Raw genomic sequence first — 19,551 nt, 5'->3', positions numbered from 1 at the left:
CAATCTCTGTCCGTAACACAAGCATAAAACGCTCCAAATGGGCACTATATATAGTGATAGTGCTGTCACATAGCTTTTAATATAGTATACTCCTTTTAAAAAAGCTGCGCATAATTGGTATATAGATCTACCATAATTATTATTTTTATAGTCTCTCTTCTACTCTACATGCAGTGTGCATAATCATTTCTGTTTAATATGAAAGATGGTCAAACAAAGTATGAATTTTAGCGAGATCTGCATGACGTTCTATTAATCATAAAAAGAATGCTGTTCTGGCGGATGGTCTTGTTGCCGTTTGGAATTTTTGTGTGTTATTGTTGTGATAGCAATGAGAATTAGTCAGCATTGAACGTTTATATAATTATTGCTGATCATGCATGTAACGTACAGCCAATGACCAAATTTATAAGTGTACAACAATAAGTTGTTAACGAACTTTTTTTTTCTACTCATGATTCCTCGTCATTTAAGTCATCCAGCCATTTTAAAAGTGCAGCTTGAAGCTATAATTATAGGTAGATTGTTTCTAATCTGAAAACTAGGTTTCGTGATCAACAATAAACCTTTATAACATACTTAGGTAGCCAACGTGTTTTATAATGCTGGTTCACTCGGATGATGCAATAATACTCTCGGTTGATACATGTAATGCACTCGCTATACACTCGAGCATTATTGTATCATACTCATGCCCACATTAAAACACTACCTAGCTAAGTGTATATCCCGTTGCTATACGTTGTTGCTAAGTGCAATATGCAACATAATGCACTAACCACAAAGTCATAATGCACTAACCACAAAACTCCCCTCTGGCATGACATAATTACATCATGAGAAAATAATATTATTATAATACAGGTGTCAAAGCCAGTAAGTCTAGCCATGCAGGACACCGGCAATATTCAGCACTGCTGGAGTTTCTTTGCAACCATGCAGGTTTTAAATTGTTCAAGGCTCATTTTTTTGCGGCAGATTCTGTGTTGCTATATATATAGATCTAGTTCGTGTGATGTATGTCAATTCTGCTTCATCACAACACTATAAGCATCTAGAAGCGGCTCTTTTTGCTGGGGGATTGAGCTGTTTTGCAGCAGTGTAGAGGCGAGCTTATTTGGCTTGGTTGTGAGGGCTGATTGAGTAGTATGCTGGAGCTGTTTTTTTGCAGCAGTAGTCGGGCTGTTTTGTAGTAGCGGAAGTGCCCTGTGGGGTGGGGCTACTAACGCAACATTGAAAGTGAAAGAAACTTTAAAATTTTGTGTGATTGATGGTGGCCTATACTGATATATGTCATTGTGAATATAGTGCCAGCATGTGTTATCCGGCATGCAGTGTTGTATAATTATATTGTTCATGCAGGACAATTGAGTGGAGATGTGAGACTGGTAGATTCGTCTGGTTCAACAGGAGGCAGAGGAATTGGTAGACTGGAGATCTACTATAATGGACAATGGGGGACAGTGTGTCAGGATGGATTTGGTCCAACCGGTGCACTTGTGGCTTGTCGTCAGCTGGGTTTCCAAGGTTACGTAGCCTATGGGGTTGTACGGAAGTAAGTAAACCAATATCTTTGCTTAGTTAAATAAAACAGACTAATATCACTCCAAATTCTCTCACTCACATACAGTGCCCTAGCAGTGTCAGCATCCACTCCAACATGGTTGGATGACCTTCGCTGCAATGGCTCAGAAAGTAGACTGGATAACTGCCCACAAAATCCTATTGGAGTTCATAATTGTGACCGTTCTGACGATGTGGGATTAGTGTGTGCAATAAGTGAGTGATGTGATACACTTTCAATAATATTATTACATAATTGTTTATGCATATTAAAAATTAATTAGACGGAGTTTTGAGACTAGTGAATACCACTGCTGCTGGGATAGCCTCCGCTGGTAGGCTGGAATTGTTTCATGATGGACAATGGGGGACAGTGTGTGATGACAGCTTCAGTCCAAATGATGCAAGAGTGGCTTGTCGTCAGCTGGGGTACGATGACTATACTAAGTTTGGAAGAGTGGGAACATTAGGGTGAGTGTACACTTTTTAACTACGCTTAGCCGGTACGTGGATTCATATTATTCTTCCAATCCAACTTTTATTATAGTACAATTTAGATAATTATTTTCTACATTAACAGTTTCTCCCAAGCTTCATCAACTACTCGGACATGGCTGGATGAGCTTCGTTGTCGAGGAACTGAGAGAATACTCATTGATTGTCCTGCTAACACTATCGGAGTTGAAGATTGCACCCATTCAGAAGATGTGGCCTTGGTCTGTACTAGAAGTAAGTAAGATGATCAGTATATACGAATTTATTGCTTAGCAAGTGTGATATAATATAAGCTACATATAGTGCATGTGTGTGTACGTATATATAGCATTGCTACATGTACACGAATCATGCGAGCATGTAATAATTGTACCATGCATGGATATCTTATATATAGGTGCATTAGATTTGTACCCGAGGGCACAGTTATATATATTCACGAGAGAATGCACAATCATACCTGTATACGTGAGGGTTCAAACCATTGAATATAATTATGTCTGAGATATCCACATAATTATAATAAAATTCATGAGTTTAGAAAACCACTAATTGATCGGTAGGGACACGTTTTTGTTTTGTACTCTGTAATAATTATTATTGTAGTAAGAGGTACATTTTTCCATAATGATATTCATACACAATCATACAATTAGATCATGTCAGCCATAAATATCCTACGATCTGATTGGCTAGAGGTATAGTGTTCCCTTCCCTTATAGAATCATATATATAGCAATTAGCCAGCCTGAACTTGTTTTCCCTTCAGATGGAGACCTGAGGCTGATAGACAACTCAGGCGGAACAGGAGGCTCCTCTGGCAGACTGGAGGTCTATAACAGTGGACAATGGGGGACAGTGTGTGAAGACAGCTTCAGTCCAAATGATGCAAGAGTGGCTTGTCGTCAACTAGGGTTCCCAACCTACACTAGATACGGAAGAGTTGGAAGGCTAAGGTGAGTTTTATACATGCATATAAGATCCTCATTGAACACATACATGTCTAGCTAGTTTCTTTCATCACTCGATTACCTTGCATCCAATATCAATCTTCTTTATTGTACAGTTTCAATGAAATATCATCGGACTCTCCAACATGGTTGGACGAGCTTCGTTGCTTAGGAAGGGAGAGAAGACTCGTTGATTGTCCTGCTAATGCTATCGGAGTTGAAGATTGCACCCACACCCAAGATGTGGCCTTGATCTGCACTACAAGTAAGCACTTGACAATGTGTTGCATTGCTCTATATACAGTCTATATAATGAGCTCCGTTTAGGCATATAATTATACTTGACATTGCAGCTAGGCAATAATTTGTATCCTTTGCTGCATACGTGCCTTTCGTTTATATAATTTAGTTAATAGATTTAGTCACAGTTGTTGTCTCCCTACACTGTAGATGACTCAGGTAGTATATTTACATGTATCATGCCACTCTACCCTTAAATAGTATTTAATTAACGTACTTCTTCTACTTCTTCTATACTACTTCTATATATGTACCTTTCAGATGGAGATCTGAGGCTGGTAGACAACTCAGGCGGAACAGGAGGCACCTCTGGCAGACTGGAGTTCTACTACAATGGACAATGGGGGACAGTGTGTCAGGACAACTTCAGTCTAAATGATGCAAGAGTGGCTTGTCGTCAACTAGGGTTCTCAACCTACACTAGATACGGAACAGTTGTAACGCTAGGGTGAGTGTACAAGCTCATCATTGCATGAGTACTCTTGTTAATTATTGCCTTCATGACTCGCCATCGAATCATCCATCTCATGATGATCTATGAATTACTTTATTGCATGTGCAGTTTCAATCAAATCCTATCGGACTCTCCAACATGGCTTGATGAACTTCGTTGCTTAGGAACTGAGAGCAAACTGATTGATTGTCCTGCTAACACTATCGGAGTTGAAGATTGCACCCACACACAAGATGTGGGCTTGGTATGCAGTTCTACTGTAACAGGTAAGAGTTGTCAATCTATATAATGCTATATAATTATAGCATCGGCCGAGACATAATAATTATATACATAGCCTATATTCTTTGTAACGGTCATTTCGCGAAAGTTTTTACCCTTGAAATATTCCCACTATACGGTTGATTGACGGTGGCCTACTGATAGAATGTTGGTGCAAACATGTATTATCATCAAGGGCGTATAAATGGAGAGAGGGCATGCAACAACTTGCAAGCAAAACTAGTAGAAAAGAGTACAGTAATATCTAAAATTAAAGTTCTATTAATATAAATTTTGTATGCGGTACATATATATCCATGCAGTCTGTGGCTTTGGTTTTGCTCGCACGTAGGGTTTTGAAGTCAGTTCCATGCCCTCTCTCTTTTGTACGCCCTTAATTGTTATTATGCAGTGTTGTAGATATATTATTTATGCAGGACAATTGAGTGGAGATGTGAGGCTGGTAGATTCGTCTGGTTCAACAGGAGGCAGAGGAATTGGTAGACTGGAGATCTATTACAATGGACAATGGGGGACAGTGTGCCATGACGGATTTGGTCCAACTGGTGCACTTGTGGCTTGTCGTCAGCTGGGTTTCCAAGGTTACGTAGCCTATGGGGTTGTACGGAAGTAAGTAAACCAATATCTTTGCTTGGTTAAAATAATATCACTCCAAATTCTCTCACTCACATACAGTGCCCTAGCAGTGTCAGCATCCACTCCAATATGGTTGGACGACCTTCGCTGCAATGGCTCAGAAAGCAGACTGGATACCTGCCCGCAAAATCCTATTGGAGATCATAATTGTGACCGTTCTGACGATGTGGGATTAGTGTGTGCAATAAGTGAGTGATGTTATACACTTTTAACAATTGTTCATGCATCTTAAAATTTAATTAGATGGAGTTTTGAGACTAGTGAATACAACTACCAGTGGGGTAGCCTCCGCTGGTAGACTGGAATTGTTTCATGATGGACAATGGGGGACAGTGTGTGATGACAGCTTCAGTCCAAATGATGCAAGAGTGGCTTGTCGTCAGCTGGGGTACGAGGACTATACTAAGTTTGGAAGAGTAGGAACATTAGGGTGAGTGCAACTTTTTAACTACTCTTAGCCGGTACGTGGATTGATATTATTCTTCCAATCCAACTTTTATTATAATACAATTAAGATAATCACTTTTTATATTAACAGTTTCTCCCAAGCTTCATCAACTACTCGGACATGGCTGGATGAGCTTCGTTGTCGAGGAACTGAGAGAATACTTATTAATTGTCCTGCTAACACTATCGGAGTTGAAGATTGCACCCACACACAAGATGTGGCCTTGGTTTGTACTAGAAGTAAGTAAGATGGTCAGTATACGAATCTATTGCTTTAAGTGTGGCTATACTTATATCCCGTTGCTACGTTGTTACTAACTGCAATATGCAGCATAATGCAAAGTCATAATGCACTAACCACAAAACTCCCCTCTGGCTTTTAATTATTAAAAATGATAACATAATATTATAATTATATAGACACTGTAATGGTCAGCACTGCTGGAATGTTTTCTTTTGTAATCGATCATGCACGTTTTAAAATTGTCCAAAGTTCATTTTGTGTGGAAGATTCCTGGTCTATAGTCTTCATGCATAATGCATGGCTTATAGCCGATAAGTCCTTTAATTCTGCTTCGCCATCCCAAGTTGATGTATCATATTATATAATAGAGCGATTAGCCATGCAGCCTGAACTACTAAATTTACTGTATTTCCTTCAGACGGAGACTTGAGGCTGGTAGGCAATTCAGGCGGAACAGGAGGCTCCTCTGGCAGACTGGAGGTCTATAACAGTGGACAATGGGGGACAGTGTGTGACGACAGCTTCAGTCCAAATGATGCAAGAGTGGCTTGTCGTCAACTAGGGTTCTCAACCTACACTAGATACGGAAGAGTTGGAGCGCTAGAGTGAGTGTTAGATACATGCATGTATATACAAAATCCTCTTTAAGCGCATGTATTGTTATAACACTATATAGCTAGTTTCTTTCACTAGATTACCTTGCATCCAATATCAATCTTCTTTATTGTACAGTTTCAATGAAATTTCATCAGACTCTCCAACATGGTTGGACGAGCTTCGTTGCTCAGGAAGGGAGAGAAAACTCGTTGATTGTCCTGCTAATACTATCGGAGTTGAAGATTGTACTCACACACAAGATGTAGCCTTGGTCTGCACTGCAAGTAAGTAATAGTTGACTGTGTATATACGAATAGGGCGACATTGCTATACATGCAGGTCTATATAATATAACGAGTTCGTTTTAGTTAATTATATACTTGACATTGTAGCCAGGCAATAATTAGATTCTTCGCTGTACAGATGGAGATCTGAGGCTGGTAGGCAACTCAGGCCGAACAGGAGGTTCCTCTGGCAGACTGGAGGTCTATTACAATGGACAATGGGGGACAGTGTGTCAGGACAGCTTTAGTCCAAATGATGCAAGGGTGGCTTGTCGTCAACTAGGGTACTCAACCTCCACTCCGCGATACGGAACAGTTGGAACACTAGGGTGAGTACTAGAGCCTTTCATGACTCACCATCGAATCATCCATCATGATAATGTATGAATTACTTTATTGTACAGTTTCAATCAAATCCTATCGGATTCTCCAACATGGCTGGATGAGCTTCGTTGCTTAGGAACTGAGAGCAAACTGATTGATTGCCCTGCTAACACTATCGGAGTTGAAGATTGCACCCACATACAAGATGTGGGCGTGGTGTGCAGTTCTACTGTAACGGGTAAGAGTTGTCAATCTATATGCTATAATTATAGTATCATTAATAATTAATCTTACTCGAGAAATGCTACAGCAGCTTGGAATTCAATCGACGTATTACAGCAAATATCTCAATGACCTATATATATAGCTATGTATTTACTGAAATACGAATGATACATGTATATTTAGTGACACGTCTAATTAACCAACAATTAACTCTCTATAGCTGCATGATAGTGTGTATGTGTTCTATATATTGTATGTGTTGTATGCATATAATTATTGTGTTCACATACACTGATTTATAATTATGCAGTACCTACTTCTTCATCCGTACCTACTTCCTCATCCATACCTACTTCCTCATTCGTACCTACTTCTTCATCCATACCTACTTCTTCATCCGTACCTACTTCTTCATCCGTACCTACTTCCTCATCATCTATCACCATACCATTCATCAGCGTTAGCGTGACCGTTCCTATCGTCATCATCATCATCATCATCATCATAGGTGTGATTGTTGTCTTGGTCTGTGTTTTAGCGAGAAGAAGGCGTCGTCTGGCTCGCCTCCAACTCAGGACTCCCGTAGTCATCAATAACACAACGTCGAAAGCTGCAAATACACAAGATACAGCTTATCCTATGCAATACATGGACCAAAATGTCCAATATTCGAATCAGGCTCCCCCTCAACATATGTATGTGCCTCAACCAGAACTTTCTCCCTACCCGACTGGACAATATACTGATCCCTCATACATGTATCCCACGTCCTACCCTCAGGAACCCTACCCCACTGGACAGCCACCCCTTGCTCAGTACCCTGCTGAACAGCCACCCCCTGCTCAGTACTTGGCTGGCGGAGGAGCCCCTCCTGCATATCCAGGCTAAGCATATGGGTACCGCCCACCATGCATGCAAGTAGTATTAACTGAAAGTAGTATTGAACTTTAGACAAATTGACGTATGTTTAATTATAGGGAAAGCTAGAATCAGATGTTTTACTTTACCCTTGTGCAATTGTATGTGTTCCATCGGGATTCTGCTTCATAGCATAAATTATTATGTAAAATATTTCGACCGTTTAAAAGATAAGCCCTCACGTGCATACACCCACTCATGTACACCCAATGCCTAAACGATAACAAGCTCTGCTTGGCTGGCTACAAGCATAATATAACACTGACACTATTATCACAAGTGGCATGCACAAGTTTATGACTCAATATTGAGTCAATAGCAGTTAACGGGTGATCACACTGCACGTCTAATAAGGGCAACTATTGTAATCGTCTGTGTACATAAGAATTTATGGCAATAAACCTCCGAGGGGACGAGGGCGAAGCCCCGAGGCCAAGGATGGTTTACAGGTTATAGTGACCTAAGGCTAACATCAACACACAATAGTCTAATAAGTTCAATCTCATAGATACACACTAGTTGGGCGTGGCCCGACCGTCTCCCTGACGGGAGGTCGGGTTGCAAGCCTATCTGGGATTTGTTCTGCAGCATTGTAACACTGTCATGAATATTCTTCTTCTCAAGTGGGTGTTAACCGACATGATGACGTGATAAACCACAGCATACTGCATGCGGTTTCGCAACTAGATGCAAACGGAAGTGTAACCAAATACGTGAAAAATGCTGCAATCTGATAGGGCACCACTATAGTGGCGCTAGAACAAATCCCAGATAGGCTTGCAACCTGACCTCCCGTCAGGAGACGGTCGAGCCACGCCCAACACTAGATACACACAGGATATTCCCACGCACTACTTCATAGTCTATACATCCTTCAATTAAACTCACATCCTTTAATTTATGCCACAAATGAACTCATGCACTATGCATATCCTCATACCGGAAACAAGCACATGCATAGATAATCTATGGTTCATGCAGAGCATGAGAGGTGTATAAGAAGTGGGCCTTCATTTGATTACTTGCATTACAAGAAACATTACCAATGATGAATTGCTTACTGTGGAAGACAGTTACTGTCCTGAGCCTGGTTTGGGCTGTTGGAGGTGAGCTAGTGAAATTATATTCTTGTGCCTATTCTACAAGGAGTTTTAATAATTTATTCCAATTAAAATTATGCTGTTTCTACATACTCTGTATACTGTATGATTGATTGTGTGCATGATTTTTTCTGCTAGGAAACTCGATTAGACAGTATTTAGCGAGATCTGACAGACTCCGCATGTCATACTATTACAGTACTATTAATTGTCGTCCTGGTATTTTCATATAATTATAGCAGTCAATATGCCATGGCATGTTTAAAGGCAAAGTGTATGTATACGTATACCTAAGAGGAACTGATGTTGTGGGTAATATACTAGCTTAATTGCTGTACAAAACCAATGAATGTGTATGCAACATTGTCAGTGATGTAATACCGTAATGATATACCTCATGATTATCATTACAGTGGCCAACTCATAGACCTAACGACCTATGATCTCACGATTATTGCATGCATGTGGCCTCTGTTGGCTATCAACTGCCATTTTTCTTTGCTCTATTTATGCACGAGATCAGCTGTTGGAAGACTGGTTTTAAAAGTGCAAGATAGTGGTCGCCCTTTGACTGACCAAAAGTGGCTGTAATAAGAGTTGCATGGCCTGCAAAATTGAAGTACATGTTATGGAAACTTTGGGGCCCATTAACCTGGCTGTATTATAGAGGGTGGCCTGCTAACACAGGTCTAAACACATGCTATGGAGACTTTGGGGCCCATTAACTTGGCTGTATTATAGAAGGCGGCCTGCTTGTATAGTGTGCCCACAATAAACATAATACCTACATGTATGCAGGTCAAATTACTGTAAACCCGGAACATGGAGATGTGAGACTGGTTGGGCTCAATGGCCATACTAGAGGAATGGGTGGGCGTGTGGAGGTCTATATAAACGGCGTGTGGCACACCATCTCCGTGATCACAGGCACGCGTCAAACTGCGGACGTTATTTGTCGACAGCTGGGCTTTCCCGTTAGCGTGTACAATGACAGTACATTTAGTTTGGGGTGAGAATTCATTACTGACTCTATAAATATAGCATATCAGCTCTGGGGTGGCTTAATCATTATTTTTACCCAAAAGTTTCCCTTTTGGCTACACGAAGGCCCATAATTTAAGATAATGGAGTATGGAGACGAATTTTGTGCAACCAAATATATGTTTTATAAAGCATGAACCTATACATGCATGTACACATGCAGGTATTCGAATTCTGATTCAAGCTCTACTCATGTGATTGACAATATTTCTTGTTCTGGGTCTGAGAATAGAGTACTGGATTGTGACTACACCGTTGGCCGCAGCAGACTCTTCTTTAACATGGCAGTGTTGTGTGGGGGCACACAGTATAGCGAAGCGGGTGAGTGTGTGTGTGTGTGTGTGTGTGTGTGTGTGTGTGTGTGTGTGTGTGAGTGTGTGTGTTTGTGTGAAGAGTGTGAGGGCACACAGTACAGCCAAGAGGGTGAGTGCATGTGTGTGAGTGCATGTGCATGTGTGAAGAGTGTGTGTGTGTGTGAAGAGTGTGGGGGCACACAGTACATGTGTGTGAGTGCACATCTCTTATTGTAATTAAACATCCTTCTAATTAGTAGCTCCCTAAGCGATATATAACTCTATAATTATATAGATATAAACAACTTACAAGTGCTCGTATCATTGTGCATTATAGCAATTGCTTACATACAAACGTATACTCTCAGGTGCCCAGTTTGGGCCTATAGAGGGTGAGATTCGACTCAACACTGGTGGTGACTCTCGTCCGTTCTCTGGTCGACTGGAGATCTATATCAACAACCAGTGGGGGACAGTCTGTGACGATGGATTCCGACAAACTGAAGCAGAGACGGCTTGCAGACAACTTGGGCTTCTGGGCAATATTTATTCTGGCAACGTTGGGAGGCTTCGGTGAGCTATATAATACGATGTCTATTTTCTCTATTGTAGTCAGTGGCGGATCCAGAGGGGGTTCTTTGGGTTCAATTGAACCCCCCTTTGAGATAGAAGTGAGTGGGAGGCTCAAGCAGCAGGACACCCTCTATAATACAGCCAGGTTAATGGGCCTCAGAGTCTCCATAGCATGTGTTTGGACCTGTGTTAGCAGGACACCCTCTATAATACAGCCAGGTTAATGGGCCCCAAAGTATCCATAGCATGTGTTTGGACCTGTGTTAAGCAGGCCACCCTCTATAATACAGCCAGGTTAATGGGCCCCAAAGTCTTCCATCATAGCATGTGTTTGGACCTGTGTTAGCAGGCCACCCTCTATAGTACAGCCAGGTTAATGGGCTCCAAAGTCTCTCCACAGCAGGTTTCTACATCATAATAATAGCCACAATCCTTTCACTAACTCCCACCCACACTCCCATTCACGCACACAGCTTTGAGCAAGGTTCTGGCCCCATCTGGATCGATAATATCCGCTGTAGTTTAGAACCAAGTCAGACTATTGCGGAATGTGCCTCTGGACCATTTGGTGTCCATGACTGTGACCATAGTGAAGACGTGGCACTGGTCTGTCGTGGAGGTGCGTGTAATCTTGTCAGCCTTTGTACATTTAATTTTGAGTATTCACTGCATGTTTAAACAATACTCACAAGTTTTATATAACTTTGCGAACTGTGGTATAGCTAATAAGTGTTAGCTTGAATTTGAAAGGTAAGAATTCACAATTTGAGTTAGAGAACCTTTATTGTATACCCGTAGAGATTGCATTTTTAATCATCTCGCTAAATCTACATAATGATTGTGTAGTGGGTCAGAATAAAACTTGTTGTATAGCTAGCTTATAATAATGTGTCTACAATTATACCGTTATAGAGTAAGTAGCCAAATCTATATGTCATTGATTTTCCCTACTGTAGAGGGTTCACTGCGATTGAGGTCCAGGGGAAGGCTTGGAGGGCTGGGATCAACGGGTCCGGGCGTGTCTACTGGTCTTTTGGAGGTGTACGCTAGGCGTCAGTGGGGGACCGTGTGCGATGACCTGTTTACGCAGACGTCAGCTGACCTTGCTTGTCGTCAACTGGGATATTTCTCAGCCAACAGCTTTGGTGATGTAGATTTTCCGTAAGTTATAATAATTATGTATACAGTACAAAAATTTAAATTTAGTAGTGGTATATATATATAGTTACTCGGATAAATACACTTTGGCAGGGAACATGCAACTATACTGTTTGTCCTCTATACAGTATAAAAGGCTGGAGGATATCGATAATACCAAAAGTATACAATACTATAGGGGTCCTTCTCTGGTGGGAGGTTAAAATTATACAATGGCCCGAAATAAGATTAGTATTTTTCCCTGCAGATTGAGCAGCCTGCCAATTCAATTGGACGATGTTCAGTGCACAACAGACGATGACTTTCTCCTCCTCTGTAATCACAGTGGTATCAGGACGCACGACTGCGGTCACCATGAGGACATACAGCTGTCTTGCTCCACTATCGACGTGGCTAGCAGTGAGTCATCACCTTTATACAGCATAGTGGAACACGTACCGTATATTTGTATATTCACCCTATTTATAAGTACATGAAATTATTATGTGTACAAGTACGCATACATGAAATTTCATGTGGTACTACTAATAATAGGAAAATTGATAAGTGGAGCTTATTAGTGTGCCACTGAGGCATCAGCAGCCTTATTTATAGCTTCCTTCAATTGCATTCATTCCAAGTTGATTTTTTCACATGATACTGTATATACGATTGCAATTATTAATTTATTTCCCCTCCTCACACACACGCTATAGATAGTCCAGGTGGTGGTATAGTGGCGGGTGTCGTTGCTGTGACTATCGTTTTTGTCATTACTCTGATCCTTATCTTCGGTTGTTGTTGTTGTTGTTGTTGTTGCTACTGCTACAAGAAGAAGAAGACCGCATCTAAACCAGCCCCTCCCAATCAAGTGGTTCGTTCCCAAGCTAATGCCTACCCCATGCAAACCGTGCAACCGCAGGCTGGCCACCCTCAACAAGATCCCGCAAATCCTCCAGCGAATTTTGCTCCATATCCGACTAACCAGGCTGCCCCCACTCAGAATTCGTATGGGTCTCAACCAGTACCTCCCTACCCGACTGGACAATATGCCGACCCTGCATACCCCCCAGCTCCCTACGCTACTGGACAGCAATCCCCTGCTAAGGATCCTACTGGACAGCAACCCCCTTCCCCCTACGCTACTGGACAGCAACCCCTTGCTAAGGACTCCACTGGACAGCAACCCCTTGCCCCCTACGCTACTGGACAGCAATCCCCTGCTAAGGATCCCACTGGACAGCAACCCCCAGCCCCGTATCCATCTAGTGGAATAGTGGTAACTCAGCCCCACGTAAAAGATGCCCCACCGCCCTATGCTGAGATATTTACCACACCCCTACCCCAGTGAGACCCGACCTCAATATTGCTAACTGTACCGCATCATGATTGCAAGACAATGTAGCTCTTAGGTATGTATCAGTACCTTCGATCATGTGACCTACAGCCAATGACATTCATGTGACTGTGCTTCATTGCACTGTTAGTTACGCATGCATATTGCACACACTTTGTTCTATAATATTCATCATTCATCATTCAAGTACTTTTTTATATCTGAAAAAACTAGCTTGATAAGTTTTAAAAAAGGTTTTCAGTTTTAATGCTAGTGCACTGGATGATGCATCAGTTGATTAATCAATTGAGCATGTATGAAATGCAGGGGCGTAACATTCCCCCCCCCTCTATTGTTCGTCCAGTACCAGGCCCCTCTACCATATATATCCGGGCTAAGCATGGGTCTGTCCACCAAGTAGCTATCAGTGTTCTTAAGATACATTATTGACTAAGTGATAGCAAATTAGTATCTGCATGTACTTGATGTCTCGTTCTCATAGCTCAATTTTCATCCACCTTTCAATTCTGATAATGTTATTTGGTAACTGCTGAATAATAGCAAAGCACTAATGCTATAATGCACATAAAAAGCAACATGCACAGTCATGCACAGTCATGCACAGTCATGCACAGTCATGCATAGCTCTGCTGCTGGTGTACTGATGAACAGAACAGAAAATGACTTCTATAATGATATTCATACCCGTCATAATTAGCGATGTGAGTGAATGACGTGTGGACCACAACCTCATGATCACAGTCATCATGCATCATAATGACACTCCTTGGTTTGTTTAGATGTACATTGGTACTGTTGTAGATTGTATATAAGGAAATGGTCAGATGAACCCACCTTCATACCTACATCCCATCTTGCATCCATGTCTATATAGGAGTGTAAAAAGGTTGTGCCTTCATAAATAATTATTAGCTACTTTAGATTGCAAGAAGCATTGCCAATGATGAATTGCTTGCTGTGGAAGTCAGTTATTGTCGTGAGCCTGGTTTGGGCTGTTAAGGTGAGTTCATACTAATCTTAATTAAGAGCGGCCTGGCATCGAGGCTATACGTACGTGTACTTCTAATACTATAAAAGTATACTTTGAATCGCGTTGTCTGATTAATCATGTAAACTAGTATATTATAGTGTTTGTGTTATAATCGTACCCTTCCTAATGAACTCTTATTGCGATTTAATAATTCATTTTCCTAAAACTTCTACTAAGACTATACTATAATTATCTCTACACATAATTATGATTATATATTATATGATTATACAGGACAATCAAGTGGAGACCTGAGGCTGGTAGGCAACTCAGGCCGAACAGGAGGCTCCTCTCCATGGCAGACTGGAGGTCTATAACAGTGGACAATGGGGGACAGTGTGCGATACCAGACTCAGTCGAGATGATGCCGGAGTGGCTTGTCGTCAACTAGGGTTCTCAATTGCCAGTCGATTCGGATTTATTGGAGCGCTAGGGTGAGTGTGTAAGCTATAATTATTAACCATCTTTAACAGTAGTAACTGTATAGCACAAACTGTTTGAGGGGCTTGTGGTTAGTGCATGCAATCCCTATCTGCTATAACGTGCAAAGGATAGAAGGCGTGACGTGGGAGTGTTTCCTGTAAAAAAGTCAACCCCCAAAATTTATTTTTATTCCCTGAAATTTATTTGCCTTGAAAATTGAATGTTATATATACGATATCGCTCTGAGCAATCATCAAGTTAGAAACTGCAGAAACTATAGTAGTCAAATAAAACTAGCTATAATTATAAGCTCTGTGTTCTTGCTCTTACATGCTTCTTGTGATGCTTCTTGCAGTTTTCTTTCCAGCCCATGAAACTCACAAAACGCTGAAAATGGCGTTCAGAGCCAAAGAAAACATAGAAGATATTGTTACTGTCAGTGTGTTTAAATATTTCAGACTGTACACATTCTTTAGGATGCACTTTACATCTAGCTACTAGCTAATTGTGTATATCCTATGCTATTATGCTGAATTATTATAAAAATTAAAAATAAAAAAAAAACAGCCGTACCTGCAGCTTTCAGAGTAGCCTTTTTATCTTCATGTGGTTCAGCCAATAGAACGAAGTATGCTTGTAAAAATATTCAAGCTGTGAAATATGACTACTGCGTTTCAGCTGGACTTCCACTCATTCTATATATATAATGCACGTATCGAGCTCATGAATAATTAATGAGCAAACACATTAATAATTACGTAATTCCTTCTATAGTTTCTTCCAACTTTCGAATTCATCGACTATTCCGATATGGCTAATGGAGCTTCGTTGTCGAGGAACTGAGAGCAGACTCATTGATTGTCCTGCTGACCTTACCAGAGTTGAAGATTGCTACCATTCAGAAGATGTGGCCTTGACCTGTACTGAATGTAAGAGCTAGTCAATAGTATAATTAATGTGCATGCATGCATGGCTGAGCCTGTTAGTTCAGCAATGACATGTAAGTGATTATTGTGGTATAGCCAAAGGTCACCTGCCACCGCTACCACATTACCACGTGTATGCATTGCGCCTGCATGGTTGTAAAATAGTTGCCACCTATAATAGCGATAAAAGAGTCAACCGCATGTATATGATTGCTGCCTAACATTTTGATGTCTCTTTTGTGAACTGGTTACATGAAGCCGCTGCCGCCGTGTGCTTCGTGTTACTAAAGTGATGTTGGTCATGGTGTACGTGGCAACCAGTTAACGTAACGTGTGCGCAATACACGCTGTATATATTATAGCGATGGTGGGTGACCCTCTCGGCCACAGTATATACATCACGTATAATAGATATATATAAATCTCGCATACACTGATACACTGTATAACATACTTTTATTATGCAGCACCCACTTAATTCATCAACTACATCAGCTGAAGTCTGGATTAGTATTGGAGTCACGATTCCTATACTCATTATGTTCATTATCGCGGTTGTGATTGGCCTATTGGTAGGAAATCGCCAGGATCGCCTGAATCGCGACCCACCTAGGAATTCTCTAGATCACACTATGTCAACACATAACACAGCATACTCCATGAACCAAAGATCTTCAAACTCGAATCAAGCCCCTCCTCAAAATGTTCATGGGGCTCAACCAACTGGACAATACGCCTCCTCCCCATACCGCACATCCTACCCTCAGCAACCTCCAGACACGTCCTACCCTCAGCAATCCCCAGCCACTGCAAAACCGCCCCCTGCACTGTATTTTTCTGGCGGAGAAGCCCCTCCACCATATCCGGGATAACTTTTGATGTCTCATATTATAGCTCAATTTCGTAGTTCAATATTCTCTTTTCCAATTTATATATACAATCACAAAACTGTCTATTATAATCCATACATGCTTGCATGGTATTTGGCCAGAAACTGTCAATTCTTTCATCTGAGCTGGGAAACTGTTTGATATAAAAATTATGCTTTCAGGCTATAGACTGGCTAATAATTTTTGGTGCTTTCACTTTCTAGATACACTTTACATGAGCCCAGTGCCTACATGTATGTGTACTAAATAAGAAGCCCTATTTAGCTATACATTTTTATACAAGGTTGGATCATGAATAACATTAATATTGGGATTTGTCATCACGAGTTCATTAGGAAGAGTACGCAACTCCAATAGAAAAAGCATTCCTCCACTCCTACGTCACAGATACTGGCTGTTGTAACCGCAACAAGTAGGAAAGGCAATGAAGTAGTACAGGGTTTTGCAAAATCCTTGCAACAGGGCTAAACAGACATTGCAATGACTTCCATATATGGAAGTCAACTAATAATTATTTTGTGTACATGTACATGTATATGCAGCATACAGGGATGTATGATTATTCCCCTCTGGCTCCAATCTACTCAGTCATACGACTGAGTATCCATAATTATAGCCGGTAGGGTATTGAAATAACTGTTGACTTTTTTTTTATGTTCTTGTGACTCTTCAAAATCCCCTCTAATTCAAAATCCTGCATGTATGACAGACACCCTGTAATCATTTGAAATATGTCCAGAGAGCATCAGCTTATATTCATAAGTTTGTAAGAACTGTTGCTCTTTTCATTGATACCGGAACAGTTGATAAATGACACCCTCCAAACAGTAGTATTGGCTGATATTGATAAGTTTGAAGACAGATGCCTTGCCCCTTATAGGCCTAATCTCCTCTGGCAATTTCTTCTGTCAGCTGCTGTCTCATCAACAATTCAGGATGACCATTGAAAATTTGCATGTCTTGAAGGTATGCTCCTCTCACTTCTTTGCTTTGCCATCTTCTGTCTGGTTAGAATGCAAAAACCTCCAAATAGTACTAAAAACAACTGATAATGATCAGTCAATACACAGCTATGCCAACAGTTCTGCACACACCAACATCACAACAATATTTGCCCTGCATCCACCTGGTGTACCATCCACCACCTTAATTAAATGTTGTGAATATAAATAAGCTGATGCTCTCTTAGGCTCACAGGACATCTTTCATTATACATATACCTGGACATGTACACTATAATATTATTATAAGTCAGCAGTTGACTTCCATATATGGAAGTCATTGCTGTGTCTGTTTAGCCCTGTTGCAAGAATTCTGCAAAACCCTGTATATATATCAAAACTAAAAAACATTTGCAATGTGAACGTTGCTAGGATTGCCAGGAAAAGAAAAGCGCGAAAAAGCGAAGAAACAAGAAATTCGGTGAGTGCATAACTCCAATCCGTTACAACTTCATTCACATGTACTGTTTCAAGCAATATTTTTTTGTGCTTTTCCTGGCCAATCCTTCAGTAATTTTTATTGTTATAAGCAAGCTATATAATGTGTTTGTGATGTTTTCCCTTACAGTGTTGAGCAAACATGCAAGTGTTGGATGTGTAGGTGGATTATTGTGAATTCTTAGTTCTCGGTTCATTTTTACCCAACCTGTATATTGATTCTAAAATCATTATCAACAGTGGGCCACTCGGCTGTACATGTTCATGACGTTGTAACGGATTGGAGTTATGCACTCGCCGAATTTCTTGTTTCTTCGCTTTTTCGCGCTTTTCTTTTCCTGGCAATCCTAGCAACGTTCACATTGCAAATGTTTTTTAGTTTTGATTCCCTTTCTTTTTTCATTACAGTAGTACATTAATGATAAGATAAATGTGACGTTGATTAATTTGTCATTGTAATCTTGTTGAAGATATTAAATATATAAGTGGTCGTTGGACAGAAGTATTATTATACTCCTCAATAGTCTCGATCCCAGGCCACACTTCACTCAGGGAATTGAGGCTCCTTCACCGGCCTTCTTTTCAAAGTGAAATACCTAAGAGGAACATCAAGAAGCAAGAGAAGTTCAAGAAGAGAAGACAGGACTGGAATAAACATTATTCAGTATTTTTATTCAGTCATTTATCTATGATGGCAGCCATGTTTATACTGTAGATGTACTTCCAAGTGCAAAAGCATGGAGGCCTATGGTAGATCCAGTCAGTGCATGTGTCTAGCATAAATAGCATACCTGAAGTGAGAGAATGGAGAGCTGAGCTGAAGAAAGAAGGTTTTGTGCTTATCGATGTCACAGCCACGCCCACCTCATAAGTTGCCATGTGTGTTGCTGTGGCAGTCATTTAAAGATGGCGGAATTGCGTAGGTAAGAAAATTGGAGCCTGAGAGGTCATCTGCCTCTTGGAAGCGAACGCAATTCTGAGAAAAACGCCCATGGTCCGGATTCTAGTGGACTAGAGGCTGTATCTAGAATCTTCTGAACATGTCTGTACAAGGAGGAAATGCTTTCCAAGAATGTTACTTACTTACTTACTTACTTACTAACTTACTTACTTACTTAGTCAGTCAGACAAAACGCGGTGAAATATGAAAATAGTGCAATTTTTCAAATATCAATAGTAATGCATGAGAATATTCATTGACTATAATTTCACACATTTAGACAGATAAAAGGCTAACTAAGCTATCTGTCAACTCAGTTTCTTGCTGTGGCCCTTCCCTGCAGAAACAAGTCAAAATTTGTGCAATAATTGAAAACACACACAACTGCACTGTCAATCCTATGTACAACCTACTGGTTGTACTAATACCTAGTTGCAAGTATGATTATAGCTACAATTGTCATGTTAGCCGCCACCGTACAGTCAGTAGCCTGCTAGGTCTTGTTTGCAGCCTGCAAGACCGGTTTTTTTTTAGTAAAGGGTGTGACTGATAAGGGTGATCACACTATATATACACACAAGCAGAAGTACATAAGTACTCTTGATACAAGTGTAATAAGGATAAAGGTTAATGACCTAACATCAACACATCCTGAGTTCAGTACTAAATACACACACAGGTCA

The 19,551-nt window shown here is 40.7% G+C and overlaps 2 protein-coding genes and 1 long non-coding RNA gene across 3 annotated transcripts in view; 2 read left to right on the top strand and 1 right to left on the bottom strand.

Annotated features, from left to right (window-relative positions):
• The window catches only part of LOC135336345 (deleted in malignant brain tumors 1 protein-like), a 40,600-nt gene extending 32,730 nt beyond the window's left edge, over nt 1–7,870 (top strand). The window contains exons 15-31 of the mRNA XM_064532107.1: nt 1,363–1,555; nt 1,631–1,779; nt 1,848–2,034; nt 2,144–2,292; nt 2,828–3,014; nt 3,125–3,273; nt 3,570–3,756; nt 3,871–4,028; nt 4,461–4,653; nt 4,720–4,868; nt 4,924–5,110; nt 5,219–5,367; nt 5,790–5,976; nt 6,104–6,252; nt 6,392–6,581; nt 6,657–6,814; nt 7,112–7,870. Of these exons, the coding sequence (XP_064388177.1) occupies nt 1,363–1,555; nt 1,631–1,779; nt 1,848–2,034; nt 2,144–2,292; nt 2,828–3,014; nt 3,125–3,273; nt 3,570–3,756; nt 3,871–4,028; nt 4,461–4,653; nt 4,720–4,868; nt 4,924–5,110; nt 5,219–5,367; nt 5,790–5,976; nt 6,104–6,252; nt 6,392–6,581; nt 6,657–6,814; nt 7,112–7,689 (3,299 nt within the window). The 3' untranslated portion in view covers nt 7,690–7,870. The remainder of the gene's footprint in view (nt 1–1,362; nt 1,556–1,630; nt 1,780–1,847; nt 2,035–2,143; nt 2,293–2,827; nt 3,015–3,124; nt 3,274–3,569; nt 3,757–3,870; nt 4,029–4,460; nt 4,654–4,719; nt 4,869–4,923; nt 5,111–5,218; nt 5,368–5,789; nt 5,977–6,103; nt 6,253–6,391; nt 6,582–6,656; nt 6,815–7,111) is intronic.
• A 796-nt stretch (nt 7,871–8,666) lies between these two features.
• On the top strand, nt 8,667–13,448 carry LOC135336474 (neurotrypsin-like). The gene is made up of 8 exons (XM_064532279.1): nt 8,667–8,825; nt 9,618–9,828; nt 10,024–10,181; nt 10,522–10,726; nt 11,200–11,345; nt 11,683–11,887; nt 12,132–12,283; nt 12,580–13,448. Exons 1-8 carry the CDS (start codon nt 8,765–8,767, stop codon nt 13,212–13,214), a joined length of 1,773 nt encoding a protein of 590 aa, XP_064388349.1. The 5' UTR covers nt 8,667–8,764; the 3' UTR covers nt 13,215–13,448.
• Nucleotides 13,449–14,692: 1,244 nt separating this feature from the next.
• On the bottom strand, nt 14,693–19,546 carry LOC135336662 (uncharacterized). The gene is made up of 3 exons (XR_010394883.1): nt 18,720–19,546; nt 15,247–18,524; nt 14,693–15,060 (listed from the first exon to the last, which is right to left on the bottom strand). It is a non-coding gene; the product is annotated as an uncharacterized LOC135336662 (long non-coding RNA).
• Between the last annotated feature and the right edge of the window lie 5 nt (nt 19,547–19,551).

The sequence above is a fragment of the Halichondria panicea genome, chromosome 5 (assembly GCF_963675165.1).
Source record: "Halichondria panicea chromosome 5, odHalPani1.1, whole genome shotgun sequence".
NCBI lineage: Eukaryota > Metazoa > Porifera > Demospongiae > Suberitida > Halichondriidae > Halichondria > Halichondria panicea.
Note: the sequence above shows the minus strand (reverse complement) of the source record. Positions and strands in the feature narration are given on the sequence as shown.

What these genes read in the sequence shown, in the direction of transcription:
- LOC135336474 (XM_064532279.1), top strand. Translation starts at nt 8,765, where the DNA reads ATGATGAATTGCTTACTGTGGAAGACAGTTACTGTCCTGAGCCTGGTT. An exon ending in GACAGTACATTTAGTTTGGG is followed by an intron (nt 9,829 to 10,023) that starts GTGAGAATTCAT and finishes GTACACATGCAG; the next exon opens with GTATTCGAATTCTGATTCAA. An exon ending in GGCACTGGTCTGTCGTGGAG is followed by an intron (nt 11,346 to 11,682) that starts GTGCGTGTAATC and finishes TCCCTACTGTAG; the next exon opens with AGGGTTCACTGCGATTGAGG.